Below are 21,563 nucleotides of genomic sequence, written 5' to 3'. Positions count from 1 at the left end.
TGATATAAACACCCTGTGACCCTCAACTGATTTCTATATTAATGCACTAAGTTTGGATATTGCTTGGCATACTGGAGTAAACTCTACACTCTCAGAAAAAAAGGTACAGTGGAGGTACAATTTGGTTCCTTGGGGAACAAAACGTATAACTGTACCTTTAAAAGGTACACAATTATACCATTGTTTTCCTCTACTTGGAGCAGGGGTAGGGAAGTTAAGTCCTAGAGAGCCACTGTCCTGCAGAGTTTGGCTCCAACCCTGAAAGGCTCTGATTGAGAATGAACAGAGGCTTAGATGTTGATGTTTTATTGAAAATGTTTATCAGTTTATCAGTTAATCAGTGTTTCCTTTAGTTGGCCAGTTTGACTCTTACAGTGTTAACAAAACACATACTCTGTTCAAATCAAAAGAAGCCATAAACAAAAATTATCAAGTCATCACAGACTAAAAATGTTATTACATAATATTCACCAACAATTATTGCCACTGATCAGATATTCAGAATTTGGATATTTGATTTTTACATACATAAAAAGGGGAAAAAGTTACGACGCACACAGATATCAAGAATCAGCATATGAATCTCAACAATGGTGACATACTTAATGCTGCAATGCATGCTGGGAGCCATGAGTTTTATACTGTGGTGGCTTAGCAGGGTTGGAGCTAAACTCTGCAGGACATCAGCTCTCAAGGACCGAACTTGCCTACCCCTGACTCGGTACAAAAATGTACCCATAACGGTAACACCCCAGTGTGTAGCTTTTGCTACTAAACCCATAATAAATTCTTCATCTTGACTTATTTGGGGCACATCCCGTTTCACTTGTCACTCTCACATGCAAATAATGTAAAGCAGTCCCGCCCACTTCATTATACACTGTCATACCATCCAGTCTCACTCTAAAGTGACTGGTGCTGTCTCCCCTGAGGGTATAGACGGAAGTTCACACAGGCCAAAAGCACAACAAACAAGCCTTTCATTCAAACCACAAGAATTTCCCCCGTGGTCAACTTTGACAGGGAACCTGACGGACCGTCATGATCGAGGCCAGACAGAGATACTGACTTAAGATAAGGGTAAACATATAAATCAGCTCAAAGCAACCCACCTGCTCCATGCTTGGCATCTGCTGGCACTCTGATGTAATTGTTTTTTGAGCAGTGATTCAACATTTTCCTGCTTGTTTGCCAGAGAAACACCTTCTCTGGCCTCACCAAATACAATTTTTGTGAAGGTCATTTCTAGGCTTCTGAGACACACCTTGGCATCTTCATTAATCATCTACATAACACTCAATGTGATAAATGGCCATTTACACAATGTGTGCAGGTGTGCATTTCTAACTATATGCAAATGAGCTGTAATGTGGGACACATACAGCAGAACACTGATGTTTGAACTGAACTTATGTAAATACTAGGGCTGTCAAGCGATTACATTTTTTTATCGAATGAATTACACAATGTGGCGATTCATTAATCTAATTAATCACAAATTAATCGCACATCACATTTGGCTGAGAAATTACTCCCAAAAGATGAAGTCATTATTGTGTAAAAAATCAAATAGACATTAAAAAAAGTATCTTCAGAAAAAATATTTTTGGGTGAACTATTTAAATGATTGTTCACCCGATTCGTACACACCACGTATTGCTCGGAGAGTCAGATACGAACAGTTCTGCTTTGTCTTTATATTTTCGTTGGCAAAACTGAGCAAAACTGACAATATTGTGTCTAAACAACACAATATTAACTTGCTTATTTATTTTATTAAACAATTGCACTCGTGCTATTTCTGACCAGAAAAACAGAACTCGTGTGACATTGCTTATATATCATAATGTAAATGTGAGGGCGTTTTCACACTTGCAGTTTAGTTCGAAATGGGCCACGGTTCACATGAAAAATTGGTAATGTGAAAGCTGTCATGTGGACCTCAGGGGTACCGAATTCGAGACTGCCTGAAGGAGGTGGTCGGAGTTCGGTTCCGCACCTTGCGCTCGAACTGTGCGTTCACGTGAACTGTGATTCACGTGAATGTCAAAGCAACACGGACTCGGGAGAGCAAGAAAAGTAACCTGCGCATACGTGTTATCAGATGACGATGTATTTAGTTCAATTAAACACATGTAAGGAATGATAGTGTTGATGATTTACCTTGGGTACGAGCGAGAGTGAGCCTACAGTGTTCGTGCATAGCACCAGCGGGAACAATCGCACTCTGACGCAGACTACAACAAGTGTAAAAACACCCTGAGACTAAAGGCTGATTTATACTTCTGCGTCGGACCTGCGCTGTAGCCTCTATGCCGTGGGCTAAACGTCGATTTTCATTTATACTTCTGCGTCCTTGTCCACGTCGACGTGCAGTTACACATGCAGAAGGAGGCTGTGTACCCCTGAGGGAGGGGTTCTGGCAGACCAATCACAACGCTTGCGGTCCGCGTAGAATTGACGCGTTGTTACATTTTTGAAGAGGTGCACGTCAGGGTACGCCATAGGCTACGCAAGCTACACACAGCCTACGACGTACACTTGACGCAGAAATATAAATTGGGCTTAAGGGTGTACTCACACTAGGCGATCTGAACCATGCTCGGGTGCGTTTGACCCCCAAAGTCTGGTTTGGTTGACTAGTGTGAGTGCTCCGTACTGTGCAAGGGCGCGGCTCGTTTAGCCGGACCTGGCCCGCTTGGAAGAGGTGGGTCAGAGCGCGGTTCGGTTGGGCTCGGGCGCAGTATGCATGTTGTGTGATCGCTAAACCGTGCCGGAGCACAGAACAACTGTGCACTACTGTCATCATTACGACAGAAAACACCAAACTATTACTACTTGGATACACTTTTGTATATTCAGGTTTATAACGGTCCTGGTTCTTGATGAACATGAATTGTAGGGTGCTTTCACATCTCTAGTTCGGTTCATTTGGTCCGAACCAAGGGCAAACAATAACACATTGTAGCATTTTTCAGCTTTTTTGGTCCCTTTTCAAACCACACTGATTGCTTTGGTCCGAACCAGTTGAAATGAACCAAAATGCAGTCACATGACAACATCCACATATTGGCCATGGCGTATTTCCTAAACTGCAACTGCGCGGGCTGGTTTTGTCCCTCGCCATAATCGATTACATTGTTTGTATACACCACAATATGCAAACAATACATTTCTATAATGAAGCGCGGATGCGGCTTGAAAACAACGTTCTAATGCACTGCAAACGGCGAGCGCGCATCGCTCGTCACTTCAAGCGAAGATCGCGCTGTTCTTGTGAGTTTTCGAAAGTTGGGACCTAATATGGTCATCAGACCAAATTTCTATGAGGCTCCGCCCCTCCTCACTACTCCAAGTTTGTCCACGAGCTGCCATGCTAAAGTGCAAACTGTCAACAAATACTTCCTCATCACATAATGCACAGCGCAGCTGACTACGGCAGCTGGTTTAGTCCAAAAATTATCAGTACTTTTTTGCAGTTGGGTCTGTTCGAGGTCGGATCTCGTTCTCACCACAAACGAACCGCTCCAGAGTTCGTTTGAAAGCGTACTGAGACCACCTCTTCAAGGAGCTCTCGGTACGCTTGTTTGGTCCGCTTTTGGTGCGCACCCGAATACGATTGCTGCTTTCACACCTGACCAAACGAACCGCACCAAAGGGGAAAACGAACTCTAGTATGATTCAACCAAACTAAATGAGGAAGGTGTGAAAGCACCCGTAGTTTACGAGTAAAGCTGCAAATTCCTCCATCAAAGCCAGCTGCCTCTGTAATAATCTTCTGATATGTGAAAATCGCTGCGCGACATAAATGATAAATCTTTTAGGCAGTCTATTAGCGAAAGCACTTTTCTTCCCATCTTCTTCAAAACAAAAAGTTGCATCGTGAATGACGTAAGCGTGCTCCGGCCCGGTGCGTTAAGTACAATGTGAGTGCAGGCCAGGAGGGGAGTGGGGAAGGGAACGGTACAAGGCAACCGTGCCTAGTGTGAGTACACCCTTAAACGGGCATTTTTGCCCCATATCTAGAATTTTAGAGACATTCTAACTGCCCCTTTTTTAGGCTCCATCACACAGTGAGTTGTTGACCTGCATCATATTCTTCATCAATCAACTGTATGAAATGTTAGATGACCTAAGTAGGTGTGGGGCGGGGGAAGTGCGTTAAATGAGTTAATAATTTGAACGCGTTATTTTTTACTGTAACTAAGTAATCGAAATAATGTGTTAAAGCGACAGCCCTAGTAAATACATGCTAGAGTTGGGGTACTCGGACTTGGACTCGGACTCGAGTCCGGACTCGAGTCCAATTTTGAATGAACTCGGACTTGTCACGCACTCGGGTGAATTTGTACTCGGACTTGACTCGGACTTGGACATTTTGGACTCGGAAAATATCCCGAGTGCAGTCGAGTCCGAGTCATGTGTAACAACAAAACCGCTATAAAACTAAGATAAGAAATTAATGAACGTCTCCCCGCTTGTGATTTTACTGCACCACACCGGCAGGCAGCAGTAGCATCATATGCTTGCAGACAATACACACATCACACGGATGCAATGCGTGGCTAGGACAATGTCTTCAGAGTCAGCAATAATTTGTTTTGCTTTTGAAAATCATAAAGAATTTTTTGCAAGAAATCCAGTAAAAAGAAGCACTCTGCGGATTGCAAATCAACTGATGTGTCTGGCACGACTTTCTACCGACATGTTCAATGAAAACCTAGAGAAATGTAAGTTGCTTATTATAACTTTTAATACCAACTTAAATCCAAATAACTTAGGGCTGGGTGATATGACGATATATATCGGATTCTTGTGTGCATACTATGGACGTCACAATTCTTAATATAATATTAAACCGTTCGACACTGTTGAATATCTTGAATACACGCTTGGGAATTGCGTTTTTTTTCTTTTCGTTTTCGATTTAATTAATTTCGAATAAATAAATTTTTGAAATATTTCTCTCAGTTTATTTTGGCTCTGTTTGAGTGTGCCTGTGAGTCTACGCGCTGATATGAGCCTTGCTGGTTAAACGTTTAATTCGCGTGCTTGTGCACTGTGTTAACATGCGCTGAGCGCGCGCACTAAAAGCCTGTCAAACACACGTGATTACTGGACTAAGTAGTCTTACTGCACTAATACTGTCAAATACACACAAGGTTAACATAAACACAGTCAGTTATGTCTAAAGTGAAAGTAAAATCGGGGTGTCTGTATATTAGATGTGTAGAGGTCTTAAATTAACAGCAGCGCAGCCTACAGTGAACACGCTGTCGCTTGTCCTTAAAGGGACAGTTCACCTCTAAAATTATGTCATTATTTACTCACTCTAATATTGTTCCAAAACTGTATTCATTTCTTCTGTTGAACACAAACAGTTGAATGGTAGTCATTGACATCCATATTATTATTTCCTACAATGGGACCAACTGGTTGGTTTCCGACATTCTCCAAAATATGTGTAAAACAACTTGAGCGCGAGTAATCGATGACAGAATTTTAATTTTTGAGTGAACTATCCCTTTAATGTTAATAAAACAACAAAAGACAAAGAGAAAATCACTCACTCACTCACTCACTCACTCACTCACTCACTCACTCACTCACTCACTCACTCACTCACTCACTCACTCCTGACTAACTTTAGTAAATTTAATAAGAATCACTGTACATGTAATACAGTGAAGTTTGTTTTATTTTAAATGTAATTGTTTAATTCAATTTCTATAGTATTTATTCTTACTTGAATAATCCTACTTGAGAAAATATATCATTATCGTGAAATAAGATTTTAATATCGCCCACCCCTAAACATAAGAATTTGGTGATACCAGAGGCATTAAACAATTTAAATACAATAAAACAGGTTAATTTGTGTTTTTCTTGCACTTGTAATTATAAAAGTTCTACATACAGTATATCTATGTCCATTCTAATGGTTTGAAACCATTTTTGATTGGAAACTAGTTGATCTGTTGACAAAATAAAAATGTTAAATGACAATGGCTAGATGTTATAGTGGTATTTTTTGTTTAATTTTATATTGCCATTGGTTTAATGGGTTGAAAGTTTAAAATATTAATAGAAGATACAAATTTACAATAGCAATTTCTAATCTTTTTTCAATTTAATTACACTCTGGACTCGGGCGGACTCGACTCGGACTCGGTCGATAAGAACTCGGACTTGAGTCCAACTCGGCCCCTTTTGGACTCGGACTTGGACTCGGACTTGATTGTTTAAGACTTGGACTTGACTCGAACTCGACAAAGGTGGACTCGGACCCAACACTAATACATGCTAAATATAAACTATTATAGCAGTCAATGTGCATATGAAAATAATTTCAAGTGCATGCAGAAAACAAGCGGCTCAAGTAGCTGTGCATCAAACAGAAATGGCGCAACTGAAAGCGACCTCAACGTGATGCTGCAACACACCAACTGTGTCTTGTATTTTGACACCTCTGTTATGATTAGATAACCTCTGGACATTGTGCAAGATTTGTAGTTTGCCGCATCAAACTTTAATGTGAGTGCAAGCATTTCGTGCAAAATTCTCCCCAAAAGCCTTCAGGCACAGTCCAAAACTTGCTCATTTCAGATTCAACCCCTCTCAGTGAATGGGTTAGCTGCCAGTAATCTTGTCCTGCATTTCTATTCCACGATTGTAGACCATTGTCTTCTTGAAAGAAATAGCTCCCTTGATCTATATCCGTGAACATCTGCGCATGTTTTGCTAGATTCAGACATAATGGACATTTGTTTTGAGTCCGTTTTGCTGAAGACCTCACACAGCTTGGCTCTGTATATGCGGATTTAAGTGTCATTTATGGTGGAGAATGCGGGCACACGCCGCCACCAATTTTTGCCATCAATACGCATAAAGCAGAGTAATAAGCAAGCAATTTACCTTGTGGAAGCTTCCATAGAAGATCCTCTTGATTTGATCATTTTTAAACGTGGCTCGTTGGATCTCTCCAGTTGTATCCTTATTATAAAACGACACAGTTTGGGCGGACGCTGAACAAATAGAAACAGAAAGGTAGAGACAAAGAGTTAAACATCCACCCAGTCACCCCAAACTAGAACAAACAAATATCTCTGCAGATAGGACTAAAGATGTTGTGGACCAGGCCTAATCAGATTACTGGGACAGAGAAAGAAGCCTTGAGGGACATTTTATTACTTTTTCAAAGCTTAATGTAGATCTCAGATATGTTATTTAAGTATCAACTTTGTTTCTCAGATGTTTCTCCTTAAATTCATCAATAGAAATACAAGGAGAAACAAAGTAAAAGTCTAGAGAAATGAATGTGGACAGTGTATAGGACTCAAAAACAAGGATGGGGAGTTTCTTAAACATGTGGTTTTCTGTGAGGCAATCAACTCGGTTAAAATGAATTCTGCTGATTCTGCGAGATAGAGTTATCTAGCAGGCTAACACAGATGCTTTTTTATGTTTTATTTATGACAGTCTTGGAAGCATCTATTGGAATTGATTAAAGTTTATAAACAAATCACTGTATGATCTGTTTTTCCAGCAAAAGTGTGTGAGAGAATTTAGGAGTAATTTTGCAGATAGACAACTAATAAATTACTTGATATTGATGTTTTTTCCAGACATATATATTTGTTGTTAAAAATAAACCTTTCTTTTAACCATTATTAAAAAATAATTTGGCTTTATGAGAGTCTGATGAGATTACTGGGCTCTGGGGAAAATGTGAGAAACAGAAGACTTTATTTGCTCTCAATTTAATCTCAACAAAATACTGATATGTTAAAGAGATTTGTCATTTGTGATTTTTATTTCCCATCTGTTGTCTATGAAGACATTGATTCTGATATGAAGAGTTGTGAACATAAAGGAGGGAAACAGCACTTACGGTCGATGGTAACACCGGTCTCGGGTTTGTAATTCTTGTCAGTCACCTGCCAGATATCGAAGGCCTCGTTTGGTGAGTCCGGCAATAGTCGGAACATCAGAATGATGGTATATGTGAAAGGCAGGCCATCAGGATGAATATATCTGTAAAAAAAAAAGAAAAGAAAAGAAAAAAGGACAAAAATCAGCCAGAGCGGGGAGTAGGATCTCTGTTCTTTCTGCAGACATCAGCACTGGCAGGTCAGTTTAGATTTATTTGATCCAGTGTTTTATCAGAACTTTTCTATGGTAAAATAATTAAGGAAGTGTGTGGGAGAACCGTGGCTTTGAATGCTTTTGGATAGTGGGCTCTAACTGGGCAAGCAGCAGCATGTTAACAAAAGCCAAAATAGCTCTCACTTCAGCCTTACAGCCCTCTAATGACTCCAAACTACTTTCACAGAGATGTCTGCACACAAGCACGCTGTCAGAATGTCACCTTACGAACAACTGATTTTAAAAGTCCACCATTATTATAATCAATAAGAGCATTCCTCTGCAATAACAAACATGCCCGTGCATACCATGTATCATAACTGCAGTTATCTAAAGAAATGGAGCAATATCTCAAAATATTTTATTTTTTTTTAAGTTTGGGGTCTGTAAGATTTTTTTATGTTTTTAAAAAAAAAAAATTTTTGATCAAAAATAAGTGTTTTCTATTTGAATATATTTTTAAATCCCGGTGATGGCAAAGCTGAATTTTCAGCATCATTACTCAGTGTCATAATGATCCTTCAGAAATCATTCTAATATGATGATTTGCTGCTCAAAAAAAACATTTAGTATTATCAATGTTGAAAACAGTTGCGCTGCTTCTTTATTGTTGTGGAAACGATGATCATTTTTTAAATAAAACTTTTTTTGTAACTTTTGATTGTATCCTTGCTGAGTAAAAGTATTAATTTCTTCTCTTTTTATAGCAGTCAAGAAAATGAAAACCTCACAGACCCCAAACTTAATGAACAGTAGTGTGCTTTAATTGAGTAAGACTTTTTCAAGAAATACTTTAATTGAAAGGAGATGTTCGTACTGCTCTTTAAGCTGCACAAAAGTGCCATAAAATATCAGAAAAGTGGTCCACACGCTACAGTTTGTGTCTTCAAGCCATTCAGTTGTTATTCACTAAAAATCTTGCTCTTTGGATTAATTCTTGTACATTCAAATATGGCGTGTCAAGACATGTCACACCAGGTTTGACTTCAACTTCTTGCATGTCTTATAACAGATCTCTACGTGTGACAGTGCCTGGTTACTGTCTGCTTTCACTGTATGGAAATAGCTTCTCCATTTATGTCACACATAAGAAATAAAGTCTAAAGTTCCTTTAAATTCGCCATGCAGAGTCAGGCACGACGGGCAACAGAATTGTAAACAAAACCAGCAGTCAAATCAAATCAAGAGAGGTTTGAGCTCACGATGAGGGCTGGTTCAGGAAAGCGTTCTTGTGGAGCCTGTAGGCAGTGTAGCTGTTGAAGGAACCAGGCTCCATAGACACACCCTTGGTGCTAGCGTACATCTTCTCAGTCAGATTGAAAGCTTCCAGCATTCTGAATCCTGGGAAATCACAGAATTCATGTTAGTGGTCTACATACATAACACACATATACTGTATATGAAGAGTTCAGATGCAAAAGCCTCTAAAAGTCACTTCGGTCAAAAATGAGATAACGATACGAGTGAGTGTATGCTCTCCGCATATAGTATACGTTCATAAAATACTTTCACTTCAAACCCACTAAATCCCAGCCTCAGCCCATTCAGAAGTACCAGTGCTTAGGTAGAAACCTATTCATAGAAGCCTGACAAAAATGCTTATTTTAAAGAAAAACGCTTTTGCAACGGAAGTCTTCATATACACTTCCATTCAAAAGTTAGGGGTTATGATGGTTTTCTTTTTTAAAAGAAATTAATAGTTTATCCGGAAAGGACGCATTAAATTGATCATAAGTGACAGTAAAGACATCTAGAATATTTCAAATGCTGTTCTTTTGAACTTTGCAAGAATGCTAAAAAAAATAATTACGGATTCCACAAAAAAAATATGAAGCAGCATTACAGTTTTCAACATTGATAATAATCAGAAATGTTTCTTGAGCATCAAATCATCATATCAGAATGATTTCTAAAGGATAATGTGGCACTGAAGACTGGAGTAATGATGCTGATAATTGATTTTAAATTGTAATCGCTTGTCAAAATATTAGTCTTTAATGTATTTTTGATCAAATAAATGTAGCATTAGTATAATGCCGATACCAAATTTTTGAACAGTGTGTGTTGTACACTGCATATGACACACGCCTACCTGGTGATGTGAATCCATTTACATAGATCAATGGACAGGCTGTGGAAGCAAAGTGTAAATGCATTAATTTAAGTTTTGAACATATCAGCTATTAAATCTCAAGGCTCTATTAAAAGTATCATTCATAAAGTAGCACAAAACATTAACTCACAGGATGTTGCCGTTTCACAGATGAACGTGACCAGGTTGTCCTGAATGGTAGAGAAGGCATCAAAGTCGTCCACCACAAAGACGTGACGGTCGCTTGGTTTGCTGGCAATGTTCTGCAGCTCAACGAAGTCCACGTCAGCAACGCCAATAACAAACACGCTGTAACCTGATACGGCACAACCTACATTAGCATATTTATCTCAAAGTGACCATTTTCCATACTTCAAAATAGGCATTATTAGGTTGTGGATTCCTACTACCCCTTCAATGATTGTCAAAGCTCTGCATACTGGTGTGGTTCACACTGTCATTCATCAGTTTTTGAAGTCTGAATAGGTGTTGATATGGGCGGTCATATGGTAATGAGCTCATAACCTTTACAGTTTGGCAGTGAGACATACCAGCATGCTGTAGCCTGGCAGCATTTTTCTGCACTTCATCCTGAGAACGTCCATCTGTTACGGCCACCACGACCTTCGGTACGTTTCTCCTCATTCCATTGTCTAGCTTGAAGACCTTCTCATACACATGCTTCAGAGCCACGCCTGGGAGAGAGGAAACAACATCAACAATACTCATCCCTCGTGAGTTCTACATCTCTGTCTGTTCTCTGCTTCACATTAAGCTTGGCCAAAATCTATTCAACATCAAGAAATGTTTGGGTCATATATCACCACAAAATTAGTCATTCTGAATGTATTATAAATAAATTCTATAAATTACTATACAAATTAACTAAAACGATGGATGGATGGATGGATGGATGGATGGATGGATGGATGGATGGATGGATGGATGGATGGATGGATGGATGGATGGATGGATGGATGGATGGATGGATGGATGGATAGATAGATAGATAGATAGATAGATAGATAGATAGATAGATAGATAGATAGATAGATAGATAGATAGATAGATAGATAGATAGATAGATAGATAGATGGATGGATGGATGGATGGATGGATGGATGGATGGATGGATGGATGGATGGATGGATGGATGGAGATGGATGGATGGATGGATGGATGGATGGATGGATGGATGGATGGATGGATAGATGATGGATGGATGGATGGATGGATGGATAGATAATGGATGGATGGATGGATAGATAGATAGATAGATAGATAGATAGATAGATAGATAGATAGATAGATAGATAGATAGATAGATAGATAGATAGATAGATAGATAGATAGATAGATAGATAGATAGATAGATAGATAGATAGATAGATAGATAGATGATGGATGGATGGATGGATGGATGGATGGATGGATGGATGGATGGATGGATGGATGGATGGATGGATGGAGATAGATGGATGGATGGATGGATGGATGGATGGATGGATGGATGGATGGATGGATGGATAGATGATGGATGGATGGATGGATAGATAATGGATGGATAGATGATAGATAGATAGATAGATAGATAGATAGATAGATAGATAGATAGATAGATAGATAGATGATAGATAGATAGATAGATAGATAGATAGATAGATAGATAGATAGATAGATAGATAGATAGATAGATAGATAGATAGATAGATAGATAGATAGATAGATAGATGATGGATGGATGGATGGATGGATGGATGGATGGATGGATGGATGGATGGATGGATGGATGGATGGATGGATGGATGGATGGATGGATGGATGGATGGATGGATGGATGGATGGATGGATGGATAGATAGATAGATAGATAGATAGATAGATAGATAGATAGATAGATAGATAGATAGATAGATAGATAGATAGATAGATAGATAGATAGATAGATAGATAGATAGATAGATAGATAGATAGATAGATAGATAGATAGATAGATAGATAGATAGATAGATAGATAGATAGATAGATAGATTAAATAAAACTATCATCATTTTAAGTGTCTGACAGAGTTGACACAAATTAAGTTATGGACTGAATAAATATTAATTTTTAGAAAAAATATTTAGAAATAAGCCTGTTCCCTTACATGGTTCATTATCTGAGACCTTTGTCTACAAAAATTTTTTTTTAATATAATGTAGTGTTAAACTATAAGACATGTTTTGTCCCTTATCTCAAGAATCAGTGATATATAATTTATATCTATTACACTAGTGAGATATGGCAGAGGCATTTCTTTTTTATTTGTATATTATTTTTAAAGATGTGTATTTAGAGCAGCTGTGAATGTTTAGGTGTGTTGGAGTGATACCTGTCTTTGTGTTTCCTCCCCTGTAACGGATGCCTTTCAGAGCAGAGAGCGCAGTGCCTTTATCGTTATACGCGTTGAGCCGGAACTCAGTCTTCGCATCGTCACTGTACTGCACGAATGAAATCTTTCGGCACAAAAATAATGCAATACAATTAAACTGGGTAACAATGATTCAGTGACGCAACATATCTGGATTGGTCAAACTAAATTTTTTAATTTCCCAAACTCACAAACAAGTCACAACATGTTACAGGTAATCACCCAAATTGGTTGCTAGGGTGTTCTATGTGGTTGCTAAGGTGTTGCTATTCTGTTGTTAGGGCTTTACCTGCATTCCTGATGGGTTGATAACATCAAAGGCGCCAACGACGCTGGAGACAAACTGGATCACTTTGCTGAAACTCTCATCTCCGATACTCCAGGAGCCATCGATGAGGAAAACCACGTCTGCTTTTGCTCCTTTGCACACTGAGAACACAAACACAACTCTATGAACTGGGGCATGCAAGAACAGCTCTCACCAAACTACTTCTTTCTAATTAAACTTTTACATAAGAGCGGAAAATGGGTAATGAAACTTCACTAACAAACACAATCACTGAAAAAACGATTTAATGAACCATAATCAGACCGCACTTTCTTGCGAATAATGAAGTACATATGATATCCAGAAGACCTAAAAAGGAGCTAATTGATAACACTTTACCTTCAGGTTTTGTTTTTTTAACATGAGTTAATGCATTAACTAACAATGAGCTAAGAATTTTTTACAGCAATTATTAATCTTGGTTAATATTAGTTAAAGATTACCTATTATGTTCAGATTTCTTTAATGTGTAATGTTTCTGTTTGAGCATGAAAAAGTCCCTCCAGCCGGAGTTATTCTCTATTTCGGTGTCACTGTTTTTTTCCTCCGTGAATGAACACGTCACAATATTCCTCATTTAAATAATATTCGCCCAAGGCATATGCAGAATAAAGGGGCGGGGCCTGGTTGAGTTAGTTAGGAGTGTGTTGAAACCATAGACTGTAAAAAATATGGACGTAGTGTCCGTGACGTCCCCCATAGGATTCTGAAGAGCCGTTTTGAAGCGTAAAGTAGCGACTAGCTGGCCGTTGTAATAGGAAATGGGCAAAAAGGCAGGATGTGGGCGGAGCTAAGGTGACGTGATGACTAACAGACAGCAGAGAAATGGCTATCCACCTGTCACTCAAAGTGGCCCCGCCCTTAATTATGCAGAACTTTAAGGCTTTATATAATGTAAACTAATGAGTTATAAAAAAATTCAACCCCTCACAGTCGTCATGAAGGGCAAAATTAGCCGTATAGACCAAAACCACAATTTGTCCCAGACTCTAAATATGTTTTTTTCTGCTGTAAATTTGGGCATTTTAACATGAGCTCAATGAGATTCTGCTCCTTCTGAAGCCTGTCTCTAGTGGACAGTCGATGAATTGCAGTTTAAGTCACTTCTGTATTGGCTTCAAGAGAAACTGGTTGAAACTGGGGGTTATAGAGAAAGAACGCATTTAGGCCACGCCCACACCCCGGGGGGATTGGGTTTGGACAATCTGAAAGGCTGTGAAAACTTACATAACGCCAGGTTGTCTGGGGAAAGACAATTACTCACTGGGAAGACACCTTTCGCAGACGAGTGAATCAACTGAAAATGGCATTCATTTACATGTATTCCCCTTCTCCTGAGTTTCCCACATCCGACTCCACTGCATGCTGAGAGATCATCCAAAATCTGTGTGTTTTGGATGTACGTTCTCACTGTACAATACTATTTGTGTTTGATATCGTTTGAAATGTCTTAGTGCGCATGGTACAAAAATCTCTTAACCACATAAGTATACAAGAAGTTAATAAGAGTTTTTAGAGCTTAAAGATATTTTACTCATGACGGTGGGTGTGGCTTTTGGAGCCATTTGGTATCTTCTTCCAATGCAGGCAAATGGGAACTTGATCCAATTTAAATTCCCTTTGCTATAATAATAATAATAATAATAATAGACTTTATTTTATATGGCGCCTTTAAAATGCATCTCAAAGCGCTTCACAAAACATAAAACATGCAAAAAATATAATAAAATACAAAAATACAAACATTATGAAATGTAGTATTAACTAACAATAATATGACAATTATAAAACATTTTTTACATGAAAGCTACCCGAAACAAATACGTTTTCAGAGAAGATTTAAAAACACTAAGTGATTCCGCTTGCCTAATATCCACAGGCAGGTAGTTCCAGAGTTTTGGAGCATTTGATGAAAAGGCCCTATCACCCATGGATTTAAGTTTAGTTTTGGGAACAATTAAAAGGCCAGCTTCAGAGGAGCGAATTTCACGTAGTTATCATGTATTTCCATTTGAAAGAGGTTTAGGTCTGGTCTGAGTTACTTAAAGCGATACAGCAATGAGTTCGGGTACCATACTGTAATGGAGTTGGCCCGTAATGCAGGGTGTCTTGACACTCTGCGTTGCGTAATTTTCAGTCAGGTATCGATATATTATTCTATGCTACAAAGTATTTGATGTTATGTACGAATTATCTTTGAATTGATTATGTAATTGGCATTATACATTTACCTGACTGTTAATAAGTTGTTACATTTTGATCCTTTCTGAATTACTCTGTAATTATTAACTATCCTGAACGGAACGATATAATTGCAACAAAAGGTTAAAACGAAATGATTAAATGTGTGACTAACTATCAAATATAAATGACCAAACAACCAATTGGCATTCTATCCTAAATTCGATACATATGATAAATGGAGTCAGATTAAAGATATATTAGTTTTAAGAGTTTTAGAGACACGAACGCGCAACGGCCTTCGAACCGCGGCTCATTATCGATCATTGGAGCGAGATTTCCGCGGCCTTACAACGATCCAACGCTCCCTATTGACTTTGTATTGCGTGAAATGGCCATGGGCCAGTCTCTAATTTTATCATTGGAGTCAAGCTTTGTCGTTTGAGCACTGTGCTGATTTGCTGCAGTTGAAATTATGAGATAAAATATAGACGCGATAGAGCAAAGCGCGGAGCAGTAAGCAAGAGCGTCCGAACAGTAGCTAAGCAGCAAGTGAAGTGACAAAAATAGAACAAAAAACGAGCGTTTAAGGAGACAAAAGTGGATACAGGCATCAAGACGTGAAGCATCAGCAGGAAGAATGAGTACATTTTGGGATTATGACACTCAGTATGCCTATGTGTGCAGTAAACATTTTGTCACTGTTAAGTCAAATATCCAAATGTCAGTTTTATATATATCCTGTCGCCGATTACGTTCCCCTCCAGTGGGTGTAGTTCTCAGTGTAATATAACATGTTGCGCTCTGTCTCAATTGCCTGTATCCACTTTTGTGTCCTTAAACGCTTGTTTTTTGGGTAAACAGCTTATAAAAACTTCTGAGTTTTTGGTTCTGTGTTTTTGAGCTTGTTTGCTGTACACCTTGTCACATATCAGATTTTAGATATTGTTCTGTTTTTTATTATAAGTCATAAATGACAAGGAGGTGCTTCACGCAATACAAAGTCAATGGAGAGCGTTGGATTGCGTGTCGCTCTGTCTCTATGGTAAGGGGCGCGACATTTCCCAAACACGAAAGCCATTGACCAATCACAACACACTGGTCCAGCCGACCAATCAGAGCACATTGTGCTTTTCAGAAGGAGGGGCTTCATAGAGGCAGGAACTAAACAGAGCGTTACTGACATTCTGGAAAGAGAGGAGCTGCAACAATGGAGAATATGGGAGAAAAAAATAAGATATATATATTTATATGTTTTGTTTTTTTTATCATCCTAACTAAATCAAGTCTTTGAAAAAGGGCATAATAGATCCCCCTCAATAAAATTAAACATATAAGTTCACAGTGCATTGACTTTAATAGTTAACAGATACAACTTTTGATTTAGGAAATGTTTGATCAAATGTTGAAATGAAGAATAACTAAGATTAATAAATGCTGTGGAAGTATTGTTCATTGTTAGTTTGTGTAATTAATGGTGTAATTTTCTATCAGACGAAATGCTTTGTTGAAAAATGTCTCTTTTAAATGTATAATCCTCAGTGGATCATGTCTCTCCGTACTTAACGCTAGCTGGGTAGAAGCATTTGGCCACTTGTAGACTTCTTGCATGATGAATAAAAAGGTTTTGAGCATGATCCAGCATGAATTTATTTTATGAATTGAAGATAAAAAGAAAGGATCCGTATTTTATTAGCAGAAGGATTTTCTCCAAGGTTTTAAAACCGATATTAATTTGATCCAAACTCATTGCAAAGAAGCAAATCTAGAACACGTTTCCAATGCATGTATCCATAAAAGCTCTGGACACTCTACTCCACCATTCCAAACACACTCTGCAATCTATTTACTAACAAGATTTGGAAGAAAACATGAGTGCTGCCTGTCAATTGAAAATCTGCTGCCACGAAAGCCATGAAAACTGCCATGATTTGAGTTTCTAATGAGTATCTGTGAGTTTCTAAAGCAGTGGCTAAAGGCACTTACCCGCCCAGCCGGGTGGAATAGTGGGTGGTGGTGGAGGAGTGGGTGGTTTTGTTGGCACCGGTGTTGGTTTAACAACTAGATGAACCAAAAGATGACAGAAGACACCATAAGATCACTGTTTAAATTCAGCAAGAGGATGAATTCTGCTTATTTCTGGATGAAGGCTGAACTCACGGGTGCGTTCTTTGGTACTGACTCCGGGCCCCTCTAGATTGGGTGTCTGGACAAACACTGTGGCGCTGTAGAGGGATTCCGGACTCAAACCTTCAAAACAGTACTGACTCTGGCCCGCAGTAATGGTGATCTCCTGCTGACCTTTAGCTGCCGCTGCAAACAGATTTAACAATGTTACACTGAAGGTATCCAAACATACTACAGTATATTCTAAGATGTTTAAAAGAAAACCAGATTACTATTGTACAGTCTTGGTAGCATGGTATTTTTTTATTGCTGTTGCAAAATAAAGAGCCAGCGTTTCTGAATTTGGTGAAATTATCTTCCATGAGCTCCTTTAGAGCTGTAATCTGTAAAAGTCAATGGTCGAGAACTAATGCACACTAGTGATGCGCGGGTCAGTGTTTAAACAACCCGCACCCGACCGACGTTTTCAACTAACCCGCCCGCAACTCGGACCGCAAAAAAAAAAGAAGAAAATATTGGACCCGCTTCCTGACCCGCATTTTTTAAAAGTAGTAAATGTTCATCGTAGCGTCATTGGGCCTTTGAGAAAATGTTTCAGGCCCTGACGCGGTGTCGCTCAGAGGTGCAGCAGCGAGAGCAGGCAATTCTTGAGGCGGCCCATCATTTTCCATTTCAGCTGTCTAGATGCATATTATTGATGAACACGATGTTTATGTTTCAACCCGGCTTGAAGAATTAATCAGCAAGCCCTTAGGAGCGCAAACTGTTCTTTTTCTGAATGCTGTATGATATAGCCTAGTGTTATGTAAAACAGGCTTGATTTATTCATTTATTTAGTTTCATTTTCTTAACAATTAAGATGCTGCATGTGTTTATCCAGTCTAATCGAAGTGTGCGTCTCTCCCCCGACTTTCCCAGCAAAAATCACGCCCCTTCTCAGAAAATACATAAAACTGACTTTTCGGAGCTATGCGTTTAAAAGTAGCCTATTAAAATGGTACAATGGCATTGCTCAGTTCAACGTTTTGGGAAATAGGGCATTTTTGTCCCGCGTCAGCATTTATTCAAAAGTTAACGCTCAACATTCAAAAGGTAAATAAGGATTTATTGACGACCCGACCGACCGTGACCCGAATATCATTAAAAATATTTTTGGATGACTCGTAACCGCGGGTAACCGCGGGTGACCGCAGGCACCCGCTCATTTTGGATCAACCCGCGCATCACTGATGCACACTAAACATAATAAATGTGAACACAGTAGAGGATAAACAAGCAGATCAAGCTTTTTCCAAATAGCTAATCTGGATGAATAAAGTCACAGTAAAAAGCAGGGTGCGTCAGTGAAGTTTCCACAACTGAAAGAAATAAAAATTCACTTAAGCCTACCATTAAAAAGTTTGGGGTCGGTAAGATTTTTCAGTGTTTTTGAAAGACTCTTATGCCCACCAAGGCAAATCAACTAACTGACCCCGAACTTTTGAATGGTAGTGTGTGCATATAATGAAGCACAGTGAATGAAAACATCCTGATGGAAAAGTGGCCACATGCCTAAAAATGTTGCCTAGATGGGAAGCTCACTAGATTTTGGAACAGATCAGTGCTGGCTCAAAGTAGAAGGAAGTGAGAGTTCAATTTAAGTGCGACTCACGGTCCAGTGGGTTCAGCTTGATTCTGTAAGACGTGGCGGCACGATGAGGCGTCCATTTAATGCAGAACTTGTCATAGCCAACGTCGTATGACTCGAGGTTTGTCACATTGAGGTACACTGAAAGGACAAGACAAGTTGCACTCAAATTGGGAATCTTGCTGACATTTAAAACAGTGTAATAAAACCAATCCTGCAAAACAAACTTCTGAAAACATACATGTTGTCCCTTGTCCCATGAGAGGTTTGCTGACACCGCCATCATATTGGGCGAACACCTGAACGTCGTATGTTGTGCCAGGAAGCAGGTTATGTAGGGTATAGCTGGTGACATCACCAACAAACGTCTCCAAAGACTCGTCTTTATCTGAAGGAAGAATGGGAACCGTTAACAATTAAATTGCAATGATTTGAAATAAAAAACAGAAGGAAAACAGGGTCAATTATAATTTCATGGTGGCTTTGAGGTAAAAATGGCATATAGTCACACACTATTGCGATATTTGGTACCTGTTGGTTGATAGACTAGTTTGTAACCCAAGACCGGAGCTGGAGCCGGATCCCAGGACACACGGAAGCGTGTGTACCATTCGTCTGAGACACGCAGGTTCTGAGGTTCCAGCAGGCCAACTGAACATAAGATCCAAGGTTAAAAACTGCCGGTAAATATCATAGCAATAGTGTTTAAATGCTCCTAAAATCAAGAAATGCACAGGTTTACAGTGGTGTTACTATTAGCTGAAGGATGTTCTGGATTCTAGCCCATACTAACTGGAAGATTTAATGTTAGTTTATGCCAACACAAACAACAGTTTTTCAAACTCTCCACCGTGCCCTACCAGCCATTACTCACTCATATTCTGCTTAAAATATATCCTCGACTGGCAGATAACAAGGTTGAGATTCTGCTACTTGTACATGCTGCTATCCAGGGTAATTACTGTTATAACTAAAACTAACTGTCTAACTAAAACTTAAAAAAAAAAAAAAAATAACAAAACAAAAAAAAATGATTAAAAACTCGACTAAACAAAAATGAGAAAAAAGTTAAAAAAGGACTAAAATTACTAACTTATCTCAAACTTAAATAAAAATAAATGAAACCTAAATAGTAATACATAAAAAAAGAAAAAAATGACAAAAGAATTAAATAAATTATAAATTAAACTAAACTTAAAATGAAAATATAACAAAAAAAAAACTCTTTCAAATATTAATAATAAAAACTATTCTAGCACTACTGCTAATAACTGTAGCTTCCCAAACCACAAGTTACTTTAGAAAATTAATTATTTTACAACTTTTATTAAAACTGCTGAAGTAATATGGTATTAAAAAAATGCATTAAAGAAGTAATGTTGCAACTTTTATTTAGTTACTCCTAAACTCAGGTTTCTTTGTGTAAAGATCACAGAAAAAGCAACCAAATCTTAGTAATCCAAGCGGTGTATGTTTTGCAAGGGCAGTTATTTCGACTCACGTGTTTTTCCATTTCCGTTCAGGGATCCGCCAGGTCCCTCGGGATACACTGCTGTAACGGTGATGTTGTATGGGGTGTCAGGAAGCAGATTTTGAAGGATAGCATTATTTCTGTTACCAGGAACACCAGTCTGCAGAGAAAAGCATCAGATGAATGATGTTTGGTTGAAACATCACAACCAATAATAATCAATCAGAATAAGATGCACTGATGAGTCATGCACAGTATGATAAAAAGCACTCATTTCAAAAAGAAAATACATTTCAATTTTATGTTCACTCCATGTCATAGACCTCAATGCTAAAGGACTGTAGTGCAGATGGAAAGAGTCCTAAATAACTAAAGAATAACTAAATGAAGTTATTGCAAAAATCACTGGACTTCAACTCACAAATTCTGTGATGGGATCTCCCGTCAATGGAGCATACGAAATCTTATATTGTTGCACAGGACCCTCAGCGTGATCCCAGCCGATGCTGATGGTGCTTGTGGTGGTTTCGAAGACCCTCATGTTCCTGGGTCCAGCTCGTGGCACTGCGATATACAACATTTACATTTAACAAGTTGTTTTGAGTGTTTTCCAGGGAGTTGCTATGTGGTTGCTAGGGGTAAATGGTTTAATGTTGCGCTAAACAGAAGTAGCAACAAATCTTTTCATCTGTATTGTGACCCATCCAAGTGAAATGGATTATTGAAGAAAATGTAGGGCAGAGACATGGTCCTATGGACTTTTATGGCCAGGGACTACACATTTACATGATGGACTCATGTTAATTAATGGCATTGTCCCTTTTAAAGTAAAATAAAGAATACAATTAAATAAAAAAGTGGACGTGGCACTCAAAAGTGGATGCAGATGAAAGCAAGCTTGCAGGGGAGGGTTTAGCAGACTAAATGATTGTACTAAAAGTCCTGCATATGTCACCAGAGAGTATTCTGTCATTTTCACTGTCAAGCTCCAGTTATGACATTTTTATTTTAAGGTAAAAACAAACGTATGCACAGATAAATTGTTCACAATAAGAACTATAACATGCATTTAGAAAATAGATGAATTTCATGTTGACTTTACAAGCACCAAAATGTATATCCGTCAATAAAAAATGCATTTGAATGTCATCATTATCATCTGTGTTTTGGTGTATAAAGCAAC

General features: G+C 38.6%; 1 protein-coding gene across 1 annotated transcript in view; it reads right to left on the bottom strand.

Moving 5' to 3' along the window:
* col12a1b (collagen, type XII, alpha 1b) overlaps window positions 1-21,563 on the bottom strand; it is a 94,216-nt gene that overhangs the window by 24,809 nt on the left and 47,844 nt on the right. Inside the window, exons 48-62 of the mRNA XM_079830691.1 lie at window positions 20,802-20,944; window positions 20,411-20,540; window positions 19,441-19,560; window positions 19,151-19,297; window positions 18,934-19,050; window positions 17,316-17,468; window positions 17,142-17,216; window positions 12,936-13,075; window positions 12,608-12,731; window positions 10,789-10,932; window positions 10,389-10,553; window positions 10,238-10,276; window positions 9,348-9,486; window positions 7,892-8,034; window positions 6,916-7,025 (exon numbers count right to left, since the gene is read on the bottom strand). Coding sequence (XP_079686817.1) covers window positions 6,916-7,025; window positions 7,892-8,034; window positions 9,348-9,486; window positions 10,238-10,276; window positions 10,389-10,553; window positions 10,789-10,932; window positions 12,608-12,731; window positions 12,936-13,075; window positions 17,142-17,216; window positions 17,316-17,468; window positions 18,934-19,050; window positions 19,151-19,297; window positions 19,441-19,560; window positions 20,411-20,540; window positions 20,802-20,944 — 1,889 coding nt within the window. The remainder of the gene's footprint in view (window positions 1-6,915; window positions 7,026-7,891; window positions 8,035-9,347; window positions 9,487-10,237; window positions 10,277-10,388; window positions 10,554-10,788; window positions 10,933-12,607; window positions 12,732-12,935; window positions 13,076-17,141; window positions 17,217-17,315; window positions 17,469-18,933; window positions 19,051-19,150; window positions 19,298-19,440; window positions 19,561-20,410; window positions 20,541-20,801; window positions 20,945-21,563) is intronic.

This window comes from Gobio gobio, assembly GCF_949357685.1.
Source record: "Gobio gobio genome assembly, chromosome: 12".
Taxonomy (NCBI): domain Eukaryota; kingdom Metazoa; phylum Chordata; class Actinopteri; order Cypriniformes; family Gobionidae; genus Gobio; species Gobio gobio.
This window is presented reverse-complemented; position numbering and strand designations above follow the sequence as displayed.